Source organism: Acipenser ruthenus, chromosome 52 (genome assembly GCF_902713425.1).
Source record: "Acipenser ruthenus chromosome 52, fAciRut3.2 maternal haplotype, whole genome shotgun sequence".
Classification (NCBI taxonomy): Eukaryota; Metazoa; Chordata; class Actinopteri; order Acipenseriformes; family Acipenseridae; genus Acipenser; species Acipenser ruthenus.
Window position 1 is genome coordinate 2,880,969 of NC_081240.1, and position 22,842 is coordinate 2,903,810.

The 22,842-nt window shown below is 41.5% G+C and overlaps 2 protein-coding genes across 3 annotated transcripts in view; one reads left to right on the top strand and one right to left on the bottom strand.

Annotated features, from left to right (window-relative positions):
• LOC117965688 (neutrophil cytosol factor 4-like) overlaps positions 1 to 22,842 on the bottom strand; it is a 42,285-nt gene that overhangs the window by 12,859 nt on the left and 6,584 nt on the right. Inside the window, exons 5-7 of one of the 2 annotated variants that reach the window (XM_059016180.1) lie at positions 19,813 to 19,940; positions 17,885 to 17,933; positions 10,016 to 10,114 (exon numbers count right to left, since the gene is read on the bottom strand). In XM_059016180.1, coding sequence (XP_058872163.1) covers positions 10,016 to 10,114; positions 17,885 to 17,933; positions 19,813 to 19,940 — 276 coding nt within the window. The remainder of the gene's footprint in view (positions 1 to 10,015; positions 10,115 to 17,884; positions 17,934 to 19,812; positions 19,941 to 22,842) is intronic. The other variant, XM_059016181.1, reaches the window with a different exon arrangement.
• LOC131696464 (parvalbumin alpha-like) overlaps positions 10,010 to 22,842 on the top strand; it is a 52,263-nt gene continuing 39,430 nt past the window's right edge. Inside the window, exon 1 of the mRNA XM_059016185.1 lies at positions 10,010 to 10,121. The gene's annotated coding sequence lies outside the window, so the exon portion shown is untranslated. The remainder of the gene's footprint in view (positions 10,122 to 22,842) is intronic.

Here is a 22,842-nt window from a genome sequence, read left to right on the forward strand (position 1 = left end):
CACAATAATCAAAATTAATTAATAAAGGAAAGACGGGAGACCACGAGACAACGCGATGCAAGCAAAGCGTGAAGGAAATATATAAAATATATAACAATATACACAATATATGAAATCCTTAAATAATAATAACGACTCCGAAGAGTGTAACTGAAATAAACTCCGAGAAGGGGCAAAAACCAGCTTCTCAAGCTTTAAGCTTATTGAGTACAGTCAGCTACGGGCTCTAATACCTACCGCTACCAATGCTGAAGACAAAAGAGGAAGTGAGTCTCTGCGCGCTGCGTATAGTAAGCTCCCAAGGGGGCGGGCTTACGTGGCAGCTCGCGCAGAGGCCTATCGGCAGCTTTGCTATAAAAGCTCAGCCAATCGCTACTGCCTGACGGCAATATCCCATACCTTGATGGTTATTTTCGACTTGAAAGGGAACTTATTTCAGTGTTGCTGTAACTTCAATAAAAACTGACAGTATGCATTTAGACTCCTGATAATACACATTTGTTTGCCGGTCCCTTGAAATTCATATTAATGAGAAATGACTTTATTATCAAATATAAGCAATCATAAAAAACAAAGATTGGAACCCTTTTACCTCCACCAATCAGAGACTGCAGGAGGTGAGGTGGAGGTGGTAGGGGTGGTGAAGGAGGTTGAGGTGGAGGAGGAGGTGGTGGAGGAGCAGGAAGTGGAGGAGGTGAAGGTGTCTCTTAGTCCCTGTTAAAACTCTAGCAGCAGTATTTTGTGCAGACGAGAAATAATATGACTACGAGTACCAGTGAATAGGGCATTACAGTAATCATGCATCTGATCGGGAAAGAATACTTTAAAAAAATGATTTCCATTACACGAGAGTAGATGTTAAAACTTCATGCTGATTTGAACTCGGCTCTCGCCAAGATAAGCACCAACTAAGACGTAGCTTTACAGTAAACTAATGTGCTCCATATGTGTCTCCATCCATTTATGTTTCCTTCCATATGATGATGTAGATATCCTTCTGTCTGGTGTTAATGGCTGAAGTGTAATGCTGGCTCCAGGGATCAGCTTATTTTGCCTCCCTGGCACATCAGCACACACAACGGCTGCGATGCTGGCTCCGGGGATCAACCACAGTGTGGCCTCCCCAGTGCATCAGCATGACAACCGTCTGGATTGAGCTAAGTAGGGTACATCTCTGGGGTTTTCAAGTGGGCACCTTCCATCCTCAGTGTTTCGTCGACTAGCCCACGACACCTCAAGAGGGCTCGACGGTGATTCTGGCGTCCCAGCATCACCCCCCTCCGTCCCCCACTCAACTCAGCCCAGCTTACTTACCTGTACATCAGCGTTTCTTTCTTTCTATTGTGCTTGAGATCCCCAGCCAGAATCTTTCCGTCTCACCCACAGCCAGTTGCTGCTCCTCTCTGCTGCTTCAGATAAGTTCTTCACTGTGCGACGCAACTCTTGGCCACTGAATCCGACGTCTCTGAGAAACAACCCACTTCCACTGGGTAAACCCGGACTCTCCATCCTCGCTGTTCCGCTTCAGTGGCTAGTTGAGCATACCGCAGTTTCTTCCTCTCATACGCCTCATCTACAGCATCCTCCCATGGCACTGTTAACTCTACCAGGTGAACAAGGCGTGCTGATCCAGACCACAAGACAATATCTGGTCGAAGGTTAGTGGTGGCAATCTCAGGTGGAAAAATAAGCCGTTGACCAAGATCTACCAGCATTTTCCAGTCTCTAGCAGCTTCCAGTTGTCCTGGGCGAGGATTGGATTTAACACCTTTTTTTAGTGGTTGCTGTCCTGGGTGGAGGAATGTTGTCTTTTGTGTGTAATGTTTTGATGGAACAGGTGGCAACTTATTGGTCATGTTACACTTGTCTTCCAATGCTAAGGCCAAACATCGCAGCACCTGGTCATGGTGCCAAGTAAACCGTCCTTGGCTAAGAGCCACCTTACATCCTGTCAAAATGTGCCTTAATGTTGCAGGTGATGAACACAATTTGGTGATATTTCTTAGATGAAATTAAGAGATTTTGGTAACATTTATAATGTGTGTTCAAAAGAAAGCTCTGGGTCAAAGATCACTCCGAAGTTTCTCATTTCCACTCTAAATTCAGGAGAGAAACCGTTTCTGAGATCCCAGAATCATCACCTCTGTTTTATCTGAGTTTAACGTTAAAAAGTTTTTAAACATCCAAATGTATGATGTCAGCAAGACAGGCATTTAAAATAATTGGCGCAGAGGTGTCACCCTGTTTGAGAGCTAGATATAACTGGGTATCGTCAGCGTAACAATGAAAATGAACTCCATGTCTACAAATAATATTGTCCAAAGATAGCATATAAAAAAAACACATTGGGCCAAAAATCGAGCCCTGTGGACTCCACATGAAACCTCTAACAAAAAAGAAGTCTCCTCCTCAATTTTAACAAATTGAAGCCTGTTTGAGAGATAGGATCGAATCCAAGACAAGGCACTACCTAACAATCCCACCATATTTTTTTAAGCGATCAATTAAAACAGATTGATCAATAGTGTCGAACACAGCACTTAAATCTAGTAATATAAGAACTGATGGTGAGCCCATGTCAGGGGATAACAACACATTGTTTACCACTCGAATAAGTGCTGTCTCAGAGCTATGAGAAGGTCTGAACCCAGACTGAAATTTCTCAGATATGCTATGAACTCCCAGAAATCTGTTGAGTTGCTCAGCCACTACTCTTTCTAAGACTTTAGACAGAAATGGGAGACTGGAAATAGGCCTGTAGTTGTTAACAACACTGGGATCTAAGGTGGGCTTCTTGAGCAGAGGTTTTAGTACAGCAGTCTTGAATGAGTTAGAACAGTACCTGATAAAAGAGAACTGTTAACACTATTAAAACCTGCAGTGTTTATTTTGGGGAATTGTGGCAGGATGGCTCACAGTGGTGAGGTGTAGTGACGTCACGGACCAGGAAGTACAGAAACCAAAACAATGGATGGGCGGGTGAAGCTGAACACATCGGCAGTCAGCGTATTTAATAAATCAAATAAACAAAACAAATGATTTTAACAAAACAACAAAACAAAAGGGCACGAGGGCCAAACGAATCAGACAGACATAAGAACATAAGAATATAAGAAAGTTTACAAACGAGAGGAGGCCATTGCTCGTTTGGTTGTTAGTAGCTTATTGATCCCAGAATCTCATCAAGCAGCTTCTTGAAGGATCCCAGGGTGTCAGCTTCAACAACATTACTGGGGAGTTGGTTCCAGACCCTCACAATTCTCTGTGTAAAAAAGTGCCTCCTATTTTCTGTTCTGAATGCCCCTTTATCTAATCTCCATTTGTGACCCCTGGTCCTTTTTTCCTTTTTCTTTTTCCTTTTTCTTTTTTCAAACAAGTAAGTGTCATGCTGGCTAATCCAGCACATTTTAGCAATTGTTAATTTTTGTCTTCTCTCTATCTCCCCGTACCTCCTCTCTGCACCCCAACAACCAACCCCGCACCACGGACAGCTGCCGGTTCTTATACTCTGGCCGAGGGGTTAACTAGCTGTTAATTATCTTATTACCCCTCGGCCACAGTCTGCACGCGTTTGGTAAGGGTGCATGACTGTCAGCTAGTTAAATAATCAGTAGCTGATCAGTCATGCATCCTCACGGGGTTTTAAATTATAAATATAAAAATAATAACAAAAGCCGCTGCGCTTTTATCCGCACCGCAAACAAAAATACAAATAATAATACATAGGGGCGGGACACTCCGCCACAGGAATACTTCTTTAAAAAGTGAAGTGGGAATAGGGTCCAGTAACCAGATCTCACAAAGCCAGGAAAAATGCTCTAAAGTTTGTAAAGTGTGTCTGGGTGCTGTATAATTATTAGTTTATTTAGCAGACGCCTTTATCCAAGGCGACTTACAGAGACTAGGGTGTGTGAACTATGCATCAGCTGCAGAGTCACTTACAATTACGTCTCACCCGAAAGACGGAGCACAAGGAGGTTAAGTGACTTGCTCAGGGTCACACAATGAGGCTGAGGTGGGATTTGAACTGGGGACCTCCTGGTTATAAGCCCTTTTCTTTAACCGCTGGACCACACAGCTTCTAAATTTGGTACGCAGTTAGGTATCTGATTTCTAATGTCAGTGACTTTCTTGTTAAAGTGATTCATAAAGTGATCGCAGCATTGATGAGCACTTGATAGAACAGACTATGGCCAAATGTTTTCCATCACATAGAATTTTAGGATTTTGACATACAGAATGATATCGCAAAAGTCTACCGGAAGCCATTATAGCAGTGCAGTATTTCATGTTAAATTTCAAAATGTCAATTTCTTCAATTTTTGAAAGCTTTTTGCGAAGTATGTGGAAAACTACATAGCGCTATGTAATTCAATATGTTAACGCAACATTATTCAGCAAGTTTATTGTGACTTTTGAAGCAACATTTATAAATTCTATAGGGTGATGTAAAACTAAATAAATATTGACTGGAGTGGAGGCTCATAATGGGAAAATGTAGCCCCGGATGAAAGAACTAGAGTATAGTTACTGACAGGGGGCTATAATGCCTGAAGGCCCCCTGGTGGTGACTATAGCTCTTCCCTCGAGGGGGCCTTTAGTTTCCACTATGAGCTGAGGTCTGCAGTCCATATTTGTTCCATGAATTAGTCAAGAAAATAAGTGAGGCAAGGATGTGTGCTAAATATAGCTTTAAATTCTGTTTAATATATGAGGCTTCCTCACTGTGGCAAAGAATTCTCGGAGGAGTTTCTGAGCATTGTATTTGTTTACATCGGCAAGTTGGAAGCGGGTTTGTCCACCATTTAGTTTTGTTGTTGAGGAGAATGAACATGTTCATTATTATTATTATTATTATTATTATTATTATTATTATTATTATTATTATTATTATTATTATTTATTTCTTAGTAGACGCCCTTATCTAGGGTGACTTACAATTAAGGGAGTTTGTAAAAATCTATTGCCTTGTCATGGCTACATAGTTGGATCTATGTGTGGTCATGTGAAGAGGTTTTAACCAATCCAAAATACGACCCCACGAGAGTTAATTGCCATTTTTAAAATGGTGAAATCTTTTCTTGTTCGACTTGGGGTTGTCTTGCGAATGCTCCCATCGCGATGCAGAAATTTCACTCTACCTGAAGCCGATCTAAAGAAGAAGATCCACTTTTGTACTTTTGAAATGTAATAAATAAATGAATCGGATGGTTTGATCATTTTATTTAAAATCACAGGTCTGCAATGTATTCATTAGGCTACTACATTCACTTTCTTAAAAAATAATTCCAACTCCTCTCGCTTTTAGAAAACTATATAAACATGGTCTATATGTAGAAAAACTTGTACAGTTTTTTTTTGGTAGTTTTTTTATAGTTGTACATAAGATTTATAATTGAGTGTTTAAAGTTGTGGATGAACTTACAATAAATACAATAGGTTACAGTACGTTCCTTAAAATAGTTCTCTCATACAGGATCATCTTCAGTTTTGTACAATATTAATAAACAAATATATAAATAAATAAATCGGATGGTTTGATAACTGTATTTAAAAGCATAGGCCTGCAAAGTATTTCTAAAGAAGCCTAGTTTGACACATTTGGGGCTACCCCAAGAATAGTTCAAACTCGTCTCACTTTTAGATGAAGGGATGAAAACTCAGATAATTCAAAGTAATCTCACTTTGATATGAAGGGCATCAGATCTTCTGGTATCGAATCTTCATTTTCAGATCGGTTTGGGGTAAAGCGTGGAGTAGTGGTTAGGGCTCTGGACTCTTGACCGGAGGGTCGTGGGTTCAATCCCCAGTGGGGGACACTGCTGCTGTACCCTTGAGCAAGGTACTTTACCTAGATTGCTCCAGTAAAAACCCAACTGTATAAATGGGTAATTGTATGTAAAAAAATAATAATGTGATATCTTGTGTAACAATTGTAAGTCGCCCTGGATAAGGGCGTCTGCTAAGAAATAAATAATAATAATAAAGTGAATTTTCTGCATCGTGATGAGGTCATTCGCAAGACAACCCCAAGTCGAACAGAAAAAAATAAAAATGTATTTATTTTTAATATACTGTAACATATTTACTGTTTTTAAACTTGTGTAAGAAAAAAAGGTGTATCATTTTTTTTTTCTTCGATTGTTTATGAATTATGGTGTATTTTAATAAAAAATGAAGTATTAAAAACCATTATCAGACAACAATGCCCTCCGATCAGGGCTCTGTTTTTAGTGTTTCTCCAGCGCAGTGGTTTTGTGGTTTCGTACGTGGTTCAGTGGTGATGCTGAATTCAGTATAGTCACTGTTGTGTAAGGCAGAGAAGCACTGACACATTCACTTGGAAGATTCCATCAAAGACCACAGAGGCTCTTTTGACAGTAAACAAGCTGCAAGCCATTTCCTTTCTGTGTTAAAAGGCAGTTTCACAACAGGACCTAATTCTAGTAAAATGAGTTTCACATGAAATATGAAATATAAAAATGTCTTTTTTTGGTCAGAGGTTCTGTGTCAGAAGTCTTCAACAGCACCAAAAAATTATTCAGATACCTACTGTAAACAGCAGTATCGATTTTGTTTTAAATTTACAGTTTTCTTTTTATTTTATTTAATTGTTTATTTATTTATTTATTTATTTATTTTTTTGTGGTGACTCACTTTAATCCCGTACTGTTGGCCCATACTGTAAGTTACTAAATAAAGTGTGAAGGCTTATTGTTATATTATTATCTCATCAAGAAGCTGCTTGATGAGATTCTGGGATCAATAAGATACTAACAACTAAACGAGCAAGATGGGCCGAATGGCCTCCTCTCGTTTGTAAACTTCCTTATGTTCTCGTGTTCTTAAGCACCATCGCCATCTAGTCCAGTATTCCAAGCAGCACAAAATGAAACTTAATCCATAGTGGCAGATAAGAACATAAGAACATAAGAACATAAGAAAGTTTACAAACGAGAGGAGGCCATTCAGCCCATCTTGCTCGTTTGGTTGTTAGTAGCTTATTGATCCCAGAATCTCATCAAGCAGCTTCTTGAAGGATCCCAGGGTGTCGGCTTCAACAACATTACTGCAGAGTTGGTTCCAGACCCTCACAATTCTCTGTGTAAAAAAGTGCCTCCTATTTTCTGTTTTGAATGCCCCTTTATCTAATCTCCATTTGTGACCCCAGGTCCTTGTTTCTTTTTTCAGGTCAAAAAAGTCCCCTGGGTCGACATTGTCTATACCTTTTAGGATTTTGAATGTTTGAATCAGATCGCCGCATAGTCTTCTTTGTTCAAGACTGAATAGATTCAATTCTTTTAGCCTGTCTGCATACGACATGCCTTTTAAACCCGGGATAATTCTGGTTGCTCTTCTTTGCACTGTGCAGCTGCATTTTCTAGAGCAGCAATATCTTTTTTGTAACGAGGTGACCAAAACTGAACACAATATTCTAGGTGAGGTCTTACTAATGCATTGTAAAGTTTACTTACTTCCCTTGATTTAAATTCAACACTTCTCACAATATATCCAAGCATCTTGTTGGCCTTTTTTATAGCTTCCCCACAGATGTCTAGATGAAGACATTTCTGAGTCAACATAAACTCCTAGGTCTTTTTCTTAGTTCCCATCTTCAATTTCAGTATCTCCCATATGATATTTATAATGCACATTTTTATTGCCTGCGTGCAATACTTTACACTTTTCTCTATTAAATTTCATTTGCCATGTGTCTGCCCAGTTCTGAATGCTGTCTAGATCATTTTGAATGACCTTTGCTGCTGCAACAGTGTTTGCCACTCCTCCTATTTTTGTGTCGTCTGCAAATCTAACAAGTTTGCTTACTATACCAGAATCTAAATCATTAATGTAGATTAGGAATCACTAGGTGGTGCTGGCTCTTAGTTTTTCAAAGACACTTTGGCTGATCTGGCCTATGTTACGTGTATTAATAGGCAACTAGAACTAAAGAGCCACTCCTAAACTCCTTAACAAAGACTTAATAAAAAAAATAAAAAAGACAAACTAAATGAACTAAGAACTAATCAGAGATTGCTTTAAGTCTAGTGTAGATTCATGTCATTCATGAAAATACACTTTTTTTTTTTAAAACGACACATTCAAGATCTATATAGTGAATGGGTGTGCATGGCTGGACAGTGTACATAATTCACTTGTCAGCTACAATCACTTTAAAGTGGAAATTCTCTGAAAAAGAAAATGTAACGATGCTGTTACAATGTTGTACCACCAGGGGGGTAACAAGTTCTAAAAGCTGCACTCCTCTCCAACAAGTATTGGGACAGAAGACTCATACCACATCAAGAAATGCTGACTTACAGCCTGACAGGTTCAGAACTCGCTGTCTCTTGGCCGTCACGACTGCTGGAAAACAGTTGTTATTGGGGGTGAAAAATGAAGACCACCCAATTTTTCTAGACAATGGATATTGGATGGTCTTGGTTAGCGAATTGTTAATGTTTATTTTAAATACACCTCCATTGCACTGAGTTGCACACTGTTTAACAATATATTTGGCATCCCTCCACTTTTACTGGAGTGCTCACCAGCATCATGGTGCATCGAGATTGGGGGGGGGGGGGGGGGCAGTGGTGATGTTGCTAGTTTTAAGAGACGTATTTATAAGGCAGTATGGTCCAGTGATTAAAGTCCAGGGCTTGAAACAAAAAGGTTACCGGTTCAAATCCCACCTCTGCCGCTGACTCACTCACTGTATGACCTTGAGCAAGTCACTTAACTTCTTTGTGCTCCATCCTGCGGATGAGATGTTAAATCAATGTCCTATTTTAAGTGACTCTGCATATAATGCACAGTTCACAGCCTTCCTCTGTAAAGCGCTTTGTGATGGTGGTCCACTACGAAAGGCACTATATAAAAATAAAGATATTAAAGACATAAAGTGTTAGTTAGAACCTTTAAAGGGGGGGTCAACGATAATGTTACCAGCACTAATAAGAGACAAGAGGATGGATTGTAAAGCCTTGGTTCCTTTTGGAGGGGGGTTGTGCTGATAGCAGTAAGACAGTGCATTTGAGAGGGCTGTTTTTAAGTCTGCTAAACCAGAATGGGCAATGGCACTGAGCCCTGTCATCAGTAAGCAGCTGCCTCTGCTTCGCTCATCTAATTTATGCATCGCTCGGACACGCTGCGGGCGCAGTTGTGTGGCTCTTGTCCAGAATGTTACCTCTGCAAAAAGGTGCTAAAAGGTTACTCTGATCCAATTTCCGTATTTTTTGTTCACACCCGTTGCCTAAAATACTTTGGGGGAAAAAGCTGCATACAGCTGACTCAGCAGAATACATTAATGTACTTGACTTACTTCATGAAAGGCTACTGCTAATAAAAAAAAATAAAAAAAATAATAATGTTTCTATATTTTCATATCTTCATTACCCCCTCTCCTGATCACTGTGGATATGAAGTCATTTTCCACGACTGTTTTTATGGGCCTGATCTACTAGCTACTTGTTTTCTCAAGCAATACAACCCTGAATTTAACTTGAATATAAGAGCCTCCCTTTCACCTCTGCTTCACCAGCACAGGGAGGCTGCTCAGAGAGTATAAGAGCCTCCCTTTCTCTCTCTTTACTCCACCAGCCCAGAGGGAGGCAGTTCAGAGAGTACAAGAGCCTCCCATTCTCTCTCTGTTCCAGCAGCATAGAGCAGAGGGAGGCTGTTCAGAGAGTTTGAGCCTCCCTTTCTTTTTCTCTGCTCCACCAGCACAGAGGGAGGCTGTTTACTCCACCCATTCCCCCCTTCCCTTCTCCTCACTCTTTTCCACCCTTTCCTCCATCACTACCCCGTCCTATCTCTCTCTCCTTTGTTCCTTCCTCCTACTTATTTACTCCCCCCTCCTCTCACATCACTCTTGCCCTCCCCTTCTTTCCTTGACTCCCCCTCCTCTGCTCTTTATTTCCCTCTCCCCATCCTTCTCGCTCTCTCCCTCCCTTTTCCATTGCCCCCTCCTCCTCCTCCTCCTCCTCCTCCTCTCCCTCTCTCCCCTTCAGCTCACCTCCAGCCAGTCTGCATTCACTCTCTGCAGCAGGAAGATCACATCTCCAGCCCGAAAACTCAGCTCCAGCTTCCCCGTCCCGTTGAAATCGAAGAGCGCCTGCAAGGTAAGACACACACACACACACACAGGGAGAGAGTCCGAGGGTGAGGAGCTTCTCATTCATAGAGCCGCTAACTCAGGCTACGTTACTAGCAGGCTGTGCCGGGATACTACAGCAAAAAAGCAGAGAGAGCGAGGGAGAGAGAGAAAGAGAGAGAGAGAAAGACTGCAGCTGAATGCTAATACAGAAAGCTAAACCACTGGGACCAAACACTGTTCAGGATAATAATAAAAACAGCAGTTTTTTTATGCATTCTAACTTCTATTCCAGAAATCATTAATAACTCAGAAATAAATACCTCAGGAGATATCTGTCAGTTTAATATGCAGAGTAACTTTGAAATTAGCAGCTGCAGGTGCATGACGTGAGCCACACAGCTTTCCAGTGTTTTTGCAGTAATATTTAAATCCCCCTGAATTCAGTTTTGTATGCAGCTACAATTGAAATGAATTTCATTAAGATCTGAATTAATTTCTGTAGCGAGGACCAATAGAAAATACACACCTTTCCAAACCTTCAACGCTAACTTTACAGAAAGAGTACCTACACCGTTTCTGTGCCTTTTATTGAAAAATAATAAAACATGGGCACAAGTGTTGATGTTAATATATTCAATTACAGTAGTTTACTGGTCTGCTGTTTTCAGTGGAGCTCTCTTTCCTATACTACTACAGCACTCTGCAGTTTGAGTTCTTTTCCAGAACTGTATTCTGTAGTGGCGACAAATAAACCAACTTGGAGAGCTCTTAACCCCTTCAGGTCCACAAGGAGTCGAGCGCTTGTTGTTCAAACGGTTTCTTCTTAAAACACATTTGAGAGTGACTCCAGTATCACCAGGAGGAAACTAACAATTTGGATGAGCAGCACCAACCTGTCATTAACTTTAAACCATGTTTCGTGCTCCTCATCGCAAAAATAAGAAAGTATGCATTTTTATTTGTGGGAGTCATATGTCCCTTGTACCTTAAAGGTTTAACAAAATCATAGTATGCAACTGATTACAATAATCTTTATTTATATGATTTGTTCTGTACACTACTATAACCCTACAACACACATATATTCAGCGGATCTAAACTGTGGTGGATCACACTGCAATCATTCAAAAATGACTCTTCGATGAACACTAACACCTCACAGTTTACTTACTGTATTTCTCAAGGGACTATTTTCTTTTTGAATGGCAGAGGTATTAAGAACCTGTTTAGATCAATTGAGTAACCACATCAATTCACATCATAAAGAAGTAAATTTACAAAGCATGCAGTGCCCTCATGCTGTGTGAGTCTACATGCAATGGCTAATCTTAAGCATTTATTACCTTACGTGTTATGAGGAGAAGGGAGGTGGAAATCAGTGGCATGACTGAGAAATGTAATTGATCTTCACTAGGGTACGACTAATGCAGTGCTAATGATTAGATGTTATTGAACATTTCAGATCAGCACTTCAATTTTATTACAGCTTGAAACCTTAAACCTTAAAATTAGAGCTCCTTTATGTGCAATAATGAGAAACTACCTGCTGTGGTGGAGCGTTGCATCCCATGTGAAATCAGCCTAGAAACCAAAGTTTATATTAATTCTGTTCCAGTTCCATATTATTCTGTTCCAGTTCCATATATTACCTGCTTCTACTAGCAACGGATATGTTTTACAGTCAGTCACAGAGACACTGCTGACCTAGGAAGCGAAACAGCAAGAGACTTCCTGAAAGCAAGTCAAGCAAACTCAGAACATTCTTTATCAGCCATGATGTTTGAAATTGCAAATTCATCTTATGTGTTTCTATCAAAACTGCACACTGACAGGTGAATAGAAAGTGCCCAACAGGTGCTGTCGAAAATGTGAGACGACCAGTAGCTATCTGTAGCACATCTAGAGGACAATTCGATTCCTAGCAGGGCTGGGGCCCTGCAGGTCAGAAAAAGGGTGTTTTTGTTTTCTTTATTTTCATTCACAAGTTTTTTGTTTGCTTATTTTAGTAAATAGCTTTGTGTAAATAATTATTGCAGACTCAGATGCTCCGTCTGGGACGTCCCACCGGTGAGTTCGGTTGCAGGGAAAAGCAGCTGCTGATTGGCCAGCTGTGGGTCCCTAACCAGCCAGTGGGCGTGTCCCAGTGGAGTGTCTCACGATAAAAGGGTCCAGATTACACACCCGGGGCCGCTAAGAGGTCATGAGTCAAGGACCAAGACAGCTGAAACCCTCCGGTCACCGTGTGTATAACCGGGATCAGAGATCCAGGAGTAAGAAGTCCAAACCGCGACGACCGTGTGTGTAACCGGAGTGGGGGTTTGTAGAATTGTTACAGGAACAGGGATCCGTTTCTGGATTTTAAATCCCACGAGTATAACGCAGTGTGTCAGCAGGACCTCCTTTGTAGAGGAGTTGAGCTTGCTGTATTCACAGCACCTTCTGTTTGCAGTTTGTTTGCACAGAATTTCCTTTTTCCTTTTCATTTTTGTACACTTTTTGTCTGTCCTCCATGCACTCCCATTGCTGGTAGCGTCACTTGTGAGTTTTTTGCTGCCACGTTTCTTTCCTTTAAAATAAATCCTGCTCCCCCTCCACCCACCCGAGCTGTGTTGTCAACATGACCTCCGTGTCTCTCCCCGCCTGTCAGCGGATAACCCCGTCACAGGCTGCCATTGACAAGCTCTAATGCTGGGCAGGGCCACATCTCTCATTGCTCTAGTGGAAACAGATGCGTGTCTTGAAGGTGCTACCACTGCATCGAGGGACACGCTCATTTTAGGGTCACACCCAATCATCTCCCCTGTGGAGAGCACTTGCCTTTAAGAAGTATTTGTCAGCTTGTATTAAATCAATCAAAACACACCTATTGATTAACAAGAAACGCTGCCCTTCCCTCACCTTCACAATTGAGCACCAATCAATGGCAATTAACTTCCACAATGAGTGTTTGAAAAGCCGATTGGGAGCCAATTTTCCTCTCATCTGCCATATCGAGGCCATAAACTCACAATTAATATCTGTTGCAAAGCTAGCAAATGCAACTGATTCATCGCATAAATGTCGAGCACCGCAGTGGAGACTGGGATACGTATTTCTTTGTGGAGCTTAATCAGAGGTTACATATACAGTATATTTCATTTACGAATGCAGTGTCACCTTTGTGATGTAAGTCAGCCTTTGTAATACAGACAAAATACATCGAACATTTACTTTTACTGCAGTTTCATTCTTTCTTGTTCGTGATTTCCCATTCCCATTCTCTTTTTAGAATAGTTTTTAAAACGGGTCTCAAATAAAAAGTGTGAGAATCTCTGTAGTGAGAAAGTGCTGAAGAAATGTAGCTGCTGATTAAGTTCAAGTGTCCCAGAACCCTCTGCAGTGTTTATGAGAATCGCATCACGTTACCTGTGCAGTGTCCCATGCCGTCCGTATCACAGCAGTATTTCTTTCACACTTTTATTCACACATAATAGGTAAATCAACTAGGGAATGACTTTTACTCAACATTTGCCGGGAGAATGAGATTGTTTCTTCCAAACTTTGCAGTGTATCCAGTTCTCGCTCCCTCCTGTAACAAAGAGAAGTTATCTTTCTCCTGGCGAACGATGCCAAGTAAATGTTGAGAAATGTATTCCCCAGTTGACTTATGACTCGTGATGTGGGAATAAAAATTTCAAAGGTGTCAGCGATATGTTTAACATTATAATGCTGTGATACGGAAAACACTGTACACAGCAAAGGTAATGCAATGCGGTTCTTGTAAACCTGACACTCCTAGCTCCTAATTTAGTTCCTTAAGGCAACATTGCAGAAGATAAATAAACTAAATCACTAAATAGACACACACACATGGCACTTGCAGTAACTAAAAATAATATCTGTATTTAAAAATGATTCAGACAGTTCTGAATATCTAACCCAGTGTTCGACACTTTCGTTGAGCTGAATGAACTGATTTGTGTCCGTGTATTAGTATTGGTCAACAGTGCACAGCAGCAGGAAGCCGCACAGTATACAGGAACACCGATGCAGGAGGAAGGAAGGGGGCAGCTTGAGATAACAATGTTTTTACACATTCGAATCCAACTTAAATATACTGGATACAGCCAATATACTTAGAGCCATGTCATTAGAAATCTTAAAAGAACCTGCATATTTTTGGGGGTGGTGGACCATTACGGCTGCATTCAGTATAAGTCATTAAATAAGTGCTGTATAAATGTATATAGTGCTGCTGCCCTGTGTGCAGGAGTACAGCGAGGCTCTACCCAGCACACAGAAGGCAATGACAGCCAAGTACACTACATCAGAACTTTATATAGACGTGTTCAGTTGTTGCTGTATTGCAGGTTTTAGAGTTTTATAGTGTCGTCAAGCGAGCATTGTCTTGTGTAGAGGACAGTACAGCAGGCAATGACAGCGCACTAGATTACTTTATATAGGCACCGTGTTAGGTAGCTGCTGTAGTTCTATAGAGGGTTTTATAGTGTTATATTAGTGTGATCCTGTCAGCATTGCCCTGTGTACAGTACAGTACAGCAAGGCTCTGCCCAGCACACAGCAGGCAAAACCAGCGCACTAGATTACTTTATATAGACATCGTGTTGGGTAGCTGCTGTAGTTCTATAGAGGGTTTTATAGTGTTATATTACTGTGATCCCACCAGCATTGCCCTGTGTACAGTACAGTACAGCAAGGCTCTGCCCAGCACACAGCAGGCAATGCCAGTGCACTAGATCAGAACTTTACATAGACACTTTAGGTAGTTGCTATCGTTCATTTGGGTTTTATAGTTTATGGCCATGCATTGCTGTGTACAGGCCAGAATATTTTTAGTTTAGTGGGTTTTACAATGGCAAAAGATTGCCTCGTTTTTCAAATTAAAATTGGCACAGAGAAAACTAATTTACACACAGACATCTATCAGTTTCGGTTGATGCATTGATGCTAATATTAAATGTGTTTCGTTTAACATACTGTAGCACTGATTCATTTCACCAACTTTACATAATCACCACCATCAGTCACAGCAAACAGGAAAACTGGAGAATGTACTCCAATCTTTTCCACCAATGAATTAAACTGAAACAAAGGGAACTGTACATTGAGACAACCCTACAGAAACCCCTTTGGTGCTGTGCCGCATACTGATACTACTGCAGACGATGCAGTTTGTGCGAGGACGCTATACTGAGGGTCAAACAGACTGCAGCAGGGTGTTCATGCAGCTACTGAACTATAGTCTTCAAAAGAAGCAGACGCCGAAATCCCTAAAGGACTCCCTTCACTTCAAAGCTGCTAAAAGAGAGCTAACCCAGGCTTTAGATTGTCTCTCCGTATTATATTACTGCTCCCACCTTGTATTGTGTTGAGAATCTTTTAGTTCAGCTTTTAATGTTTTATTAAGGACATGCAAACAATTAACTACAACACTGTAGAGCAATGTTAATTCATGGGTTGCTCTGGGTGTAGCTGGACTATTGGTGTGGATGTGAACTGCTTTACATGACAGATTAGGAACCAGGGGGTAGTAGTCATTTTCCATCTATAGAGTTTTCTTTTATGTACCAAAAATACAAGCAAAAATCATCAGAAGAAAAGGGGGAGCAGTGATAATGTTGCAAGTGCTAATAAGAGGTAAGAGAATGGATCTGAACGCCTTGGTTAGCACTCCTTTAACCTGAGAAAGCACCATTGGGATCCCAGTCTAGCGTATCACCCTGGAGTTAGATAACTGGATACATAACCCTACAATAACCCTGCCGTTTTGCATTTATTGATCTGTCCATATGTCATACATACACAGACAGGGTCCTACAGAATGCAGCTGGACACCAATGCAGTTAAATATGTTTCTGTGCTGCAGGAGATCGGTAAGAGATCAGTTTAGCTTTGCAGCTGATTGAGTCACTGATAACAGTATTAGCGTTTTGTTGCAGGACACTGAGCTACATGACTGGGGTGCTAATTCAGCGAGTCAGGCTAGCAAAGCGTACGTCTTTGTCTGTGGGACACTGCAGCTTACCAGGGGCTTCAGTTGCCTGAGGGTATCCTGTGTGTGTGTGTGTGTGTGTGTGAGCCTGTGTGTGTGTGTGAGCCTGTGTGTGTCTACGTGTGTGTGTGTGTGGGTGCGTCTGCGTGTATGGGTGTGTGTGTGTGAGCGTGCGTGTGGATTGTATTTATCTATGTGTCGCAAGGTCATTGTAATCTCACTTCTGCAAGTCATGCTTCATTTAAACACAGCTTTTACAGCATGCGGCAAGCTTTCAAGAACTGAGATCTGAACTGCAGCTCTAGATATAGGGAGAGTCTAACACTGAGATCTGAACTGCAGCTCCAGATACAAGGTGAATCTAACACTGAGATCTGAACTGCAGCTCTAGATACAGGGTGAGTCTAACACTGAGATCTGAACTGCAGCTCTAGATACAGGGTGAATCTAACACTGAGATCTGAACTGCAGCTCTAGATACGGGGTGAGTCTAACACTGAGATCTGAACTGCAGCTCTAGATACAGGGTGAGTCTAACTGAGATCTGAACTGCAGCTCTAGATACGGGGTGAGTCTAACACTGAGATCTGAACTGCAGCTCTAGAGAAGGGGTGAGTCTAACACTGAGATCTGAACTGCAGCTCTAGAGAAGGGGTGAGTCTAACACTGAGATCTGAACTGCAGCTCTAGAGAAGGGGTGAGTCTAACACTGAGATCTGAACTGCAGCTCTAGAGAAGGGGTGAGTCTAACACTGAGATCTGAACTGCAGCTCTAGAGAAGGGGTGAGTCTAACACTGAGATCTGAACTGCAGCTCTAGAGAAGGGGTGAGTCTAACACTGAGATCTGAACTGCAGCTCTAGAGAATGGGTGAGTCTAACACTGAGATCTGAACTGCAGCTCTAGAGAAGGGGTGAGTCTAACACTGAGATCTGAACTGCAGCTCTAGAGAAGGGGTGAGTCTAACACTGAGATCTGAACTGCAGCTCTAGATACGGGGTGAGTCTAACACTGAGATTGAACTGCAGCTCTAGATACAGGGTGAGTAACACTGAGATCTGAACTGCAGCTCTAGATATGGGGTGAGTCTAACACTGAGATTTGAACTGCAGCTCTAGGTATGGGGTGAGTCTAACACTGAGATCTGAACTGCAGCTCTAGATACAGGGTGAGTAACACAGAGATCTGAACTGCAGCTCTAGAGAAGGGGTGAGTCTAACACTGAGATCTGAACTGCAGCTCTAGATACAGGGTGAGTAACACTGAGATCTGAACTGCAGCTCTAGAGAAGGGGTGAGTCTAACACTGAGATCTGAACTGCAGCTCTAGATATGGGGTGAGTCTAACACTGAGATTGAACTGCAGCTCTAGATACAGGGTGAGTAACACTGAGATCTGAACTGCAGCTCTAGATATGGGGTGAGTCTAACACTGAGATTTGAACTGCAGCTCTAGATATGGGGTGAGTCTAACACTGAGATCTGAACTGCAGCTATAGAGAAGGGGTGAATCTAACACTGAGATCTGAACTGCAGCTCTAAAGAAGGTGTGAGTCTAACACTGAGATCTGAACTGCAGCTCTAGATACAGGGTGAGTCTAACACTGAGATCTGAACTGCAGCTCTAGATACGGGGTGAGTCTAACACTGAGATCTGAACTGCAGCTCTAGAGAAGGGGTGAGTCTAACACCGAGATCTGAACTGCAGCTCTAGATACAGAGTGAGTTTAACTCTGAGATTAATTAATTACTGGGATCTTTAATTAAGAGATTACTCAAAATCTGAAAATGAATGTACCTCAGCTCTAGGAGATGAGAGAAGATCTGGTTTCACTTTTGTAGTTTTGCTGTGGAAAGAACGAAAGAAAAATAAAAACATTTAAAAAAGCAGGATTTTAAACTCTCATTTTTATGTTCTAAAGTTGGCACATTAATTAAAGACTGGGGACTGTCCGTGAATAACATTTACATATTAATCACAAAATCATTTTGGAACTTGTCCATGCTAATTGAAACATTTAGCAATTCTGAATGTATAAACGAAGCTTGGCGACAGTGAATTTATTCTGGCTGTGGTTTACTTGGTTTGTTACTTGTTCATGTTGTTTAGTTTCTTTCTGTATTATCTCAGTAATGGGGGTCCGAAGCTGTATTTCTTACTGTTTGAAGTAAAGGCGTCCAGTTTAGGGCTGCCACACATCATTTTGTCATTTAGCAGATGCTTTTATTCAAAGCGACTTACAGAGACTAGTGTGTGAAATATGCATCATCAACAACTGCTGCTGTAGTCACTAACAATAGGACCTGGGTTTTACGTCTCACATGCTGACATGCTGACAAGACTTCTGCTGCCTTATGACCACACACACCAGAGCTGACACCGAAGCAATGTCACATGGAACTATTTTTATGAAACTGTTTTTTATGGGGCTCCCGAGTGGCACATCCAGTAAAGGCGCTCCGTGCAGAGTGCAGGATGTGCCCTATAGCCTGGAGATCGCAGGTTCGAATCCAGGCTATGTCAAGCCGACCGTGACTGGGAGTTCCTAGGGGGCGGCGCACAATTGGCCAAGCGCTGTCCGGGTAGGGAGGGCTTAGGTCGGCAGGGGAATCCACGGCTCACCGCGCATCAGCGACCCCTGTGGCTGATAGGGCGCCTGTGGTTCTGCAGTGGAGCCGCCAAATCTGTGTTGTCCTCCGGCACTATAGGTCTGGTGGCATCGCTGTGGATCTGCAGTGCGAAAAATGACGGCTTGGCAGGAGTACGTTTCGGAGGACGCGTGTTACACCCGCCGTTTCCCAAGTCGGCGGGGGGGTTGCGGGGGGGTTGCGAGCGGTGAGCCGAGGATACAGATAATAATTGGGCATACTAAATTGGGGAGAAAACCGGGGTAAAAAATTGGCGATGACTAAATTTATAAAAAAAAAAAAAGAAAAAAGGAAACTGTATTTTATATATAGCTATTAAACAATGTCCCTTTTCTCTAGTGCTTTTTGCAGTTTTCCCATGTAGATTATACATCAGTTCATTTTTAACATGTATTAATCAAGCACTTAATTACATCTAACTAGAAAAGCATCTATTGGATTTTTATATAGACTTCCTTCAATACAAACTTTGTATAGAAATATGTTCTATTCGTACAAATGATTGAAACAAGCCAGGCATCCTCATCACCTAACGAGGGTCTTCATGGATCACATTTAAAATAAATATTTCAATTGTTATCTCTAAATCACACACCCGGGTATATCCAGTGTCTGAATCAATTTCCTGAAGCTTTCCTTCATCGCTTTGTAACCACAAATGTAAACACGCAATCAACGACAGTCGTAGGAACACGAGAACATCGCTTCACTTCATTTTTAGATTCTCTCGTGTCCTTGTGGAGCACGTGCTTGGCCAGAGAGTGGCGACTGTCACAGACCTGTTTGCTGAAGCAGTGTTGTGGAGGTGGAAGCACTCCACACAAATACGCAATGAAAGCTCTTGTGAGCGCTTTGATTGAAGAATATAAAGAAAAACACACTCTGCGGGTGGGGGGGGCAGTTCACTCACACTGCGGGTGGGGTGGGGGGGCGGTTCACTCACACTTTGCGGGTGGGGGGGTTCACTCACACTCTGCGGGTGGGGTTGGGGGGAGGTTCATTCACACTCTGCGGGTGGAATGGGGGGGCGGTTCACTCATACTATGCGGGTGGGGTGGGGGGGGTCGGTTCACTCACACTTTGCGGGTGGGGGGACGCAAGCGGCGCAGGGCTCGCGGGACCTGCTTGCTGTCGGACTCGTCCTGGTAGAAAAACATCCGGATCAAATCATCCAGCAGGACCCAGGTGGGGAGGCACAGGAGCTTCTGAAACACAGAGACAGAGAGGGGTGAGAGGGGGCTAGGGAGAGGGGTGGGAGAGTGAGAGGGGTAAAAGAGTGAGAGAGGAGTGAGAGAGGAGGATAAAATAATTCAGCAGAGAACAGGTAGGAGGAACAGGAGCTTCTGAAAGAGAGAGAGGGAAAGGGGGAGACAAGTCGGGAAAGCACAGGAGTATCAAACAGAGAGAGGGTAGGGGGAGGGAGTGAGGAAGACAGAGAGAGGGGGAATGGACTTGCAATAACATTTAGAAATACTGAAAGAATCTAAAATTCTAAGTCAAACTTCTGTCATTTAATTTTCTTTTAGTATTTTAAATTCTGCCCTAATGAGTGTTTAAGACTCAATAAAGTTATTGAAGACTTCGCAAACATAGCTTGACTTAGCAGAACATGAGCTTGACAAATAAGAAACCTTTTACAACAAGAATATTTCAACCCATGAATTAACATTTCATTATCATGCAATAATGAAAACCTGAGACGTCTCGCTCCTACAACAACTAGGGAAAGAGAAAAGAGCGGGAGGGGAGAGCGAGGGGGGCGGGTGACTGCGAAATTGCATTAGCGAGAAAACATTTACATTCCATGAGAGATGGTCAACTGAGCAGATTCAATTATCTTATAGAGAGGGGTCTTATACCATAAGTGACAAGGGTCGGTATTAAATCAAAGTCTGCAGCACGGCCAAAGCCATACACTAGCTTATCCTGGTTGACATTTTGATTGAATACAGGGTTAACTGTATAAAATGAACTTATAATAGATGAGAGGAGGGGAGAGAAAGGAAAGCGTGGGAGAGCAGTGGTGAGCCAGTACAGATCACACTGTGAAGAACAGCTTCAAACATGAAAGGACAATGGCAGAGCCAACAAACTGCAGCTTGAGTTGGCAGAAAACACAAACCCGTGTCACAGAATATTTGTTCCCCTTAGAAATTAATATCCATTCCCCCTAGGAACCAATATACAGAAATATTTATACCCCCTTATTTATTTATTTTTTTTAACAAAGTAATATTTATTTGCATACACGTCATATCCGTGCACTTTCAACTAAACCTTAATTTTAAGACCACTTTCCATAACCCTGACCCTGACCCTGACCCTGACTTGTACCATCCGGTCCCCTCTGACCGGTTCAGTCTCACCTACAATAACACATGAGAACAGCCTGCAAACATTGTTCCCATTTACTAGCATTTACATACAAATAAGATCAATAACAAACATTCATGTAAGGGTTAACAAATGTTTGCTGCTGGGGAACAAATATTCAGGGAACCCATATTTGTTTACACTGGAGCCCAGAGAGGCCCAACTCTGTCAAACTGTGCAACAGTGGAGAGATTGAGACACATTTCATCCTCTGAAACCAGAGAGAAATATCCTAGCAGCTGAAAGAGGAGGGGGTTTCTTGATCAAAGGGTGAGAATTGTGTTTGGGAAGAAGAAAGAAACAGAAGAAATCTGAACAGTACACTGCAGCCTCCTCAATATATATATATATATATTGTAGCACAGCAGCCCTGAGCAAACTGACTGCCTCTCTTAAATACCCTGCACCTGGTTCTAATTTAACAATGGCTACCAGGTGCAGGGGATAATTAATACTAAAACAATTAACAAAACCCTTCCCCAATTAACAAAACTACACAACTTACTGCGGGGAGGATTTCAACCCCCTCCCCGCTGTGCTACAATATATATATATATATATATATATATATATATATATATATTTTTTTATATATATATATATATATATATATATATATATATATATATATATATTACATATTTCTGTACCTTTGCTGCATTAACTTTGGCAATGCTTCTAAGACTAGAAAGAGAAAGATAGAATGAAAAATGCAAACCTTATCGAGACTCGTCTATTTTTAAATAGCAGTTAGCTTTCAGAGAACATGTAACTCTACCCTATAAATCTATATTCCTCTATAGAAAAGTGTGGCACAAGTCTATGAGGAACATCTCTGATTCTGTAAAATAATAGCTGGGTATTTATAGAAGCCTGTAGATTCAAACAATAAGATAATTGGATGCAGCAAGAAAAGAGGAGAAGGTCATTTATCTGGCTGCTACTTCACTGCCACGTACAATTGATCTTCAATGGCAATGCAAACAGACAGTGGCACTACGATGGCCATGCTATGGTTTTGTATTACACAATGGTAGCAAAGGTGTAGCGCAATTACAATGGGACCAAGCTGCCATTGGTACAGTGGGACCACAATATGCTAACTACTTTATTATTAATTAGTCATTTCAATCAATCAATCAAGCCTTTAACGAGGGCCGCCACAAAGCACTTCACATGAAGAAAAAACAAACAAACAAAGTAATTACAGTAATTGTAATAATAACAAGAATACCCATGAAATACTTACAAGCACTTAAAATAAATACAACAGTCAAATAATGTTAAATAGTAAAAATAGTTAAATATGCCATATAGAGATGAGAGAATATCATTTTAGACAACTGGATAGACCAGACTTTAAAAATGTGTTTTTAATTGAGATTTTGACTCAATGTGACTTGCAGTACTGGGAAGCTCATTCCATAATTCCGGTGCAATATGGCAGAAGCATGTATAGAAAGTGACCTGGCATCCTCAGATTGGAGTGACCGATTGGGGACGTATGGTGTGAAAAGATCTTTAAGGTAAGGTGGAGCAAGGCCATTTAGATCCTTATAGGTTAATAACAACACCTTAAAATCTATCCTAAATTGGACAGGAGGCAGTGTAGAGAGTGTAGGCATGTATTTGTTTTACATTTTTAATGTATGCATCAAATGTCTAGGGCAAAAATGTCACCTAAGTTTTTATTTTTTTATTTTTGCTCTTAAATCTGTACAAAGACAAAATCAG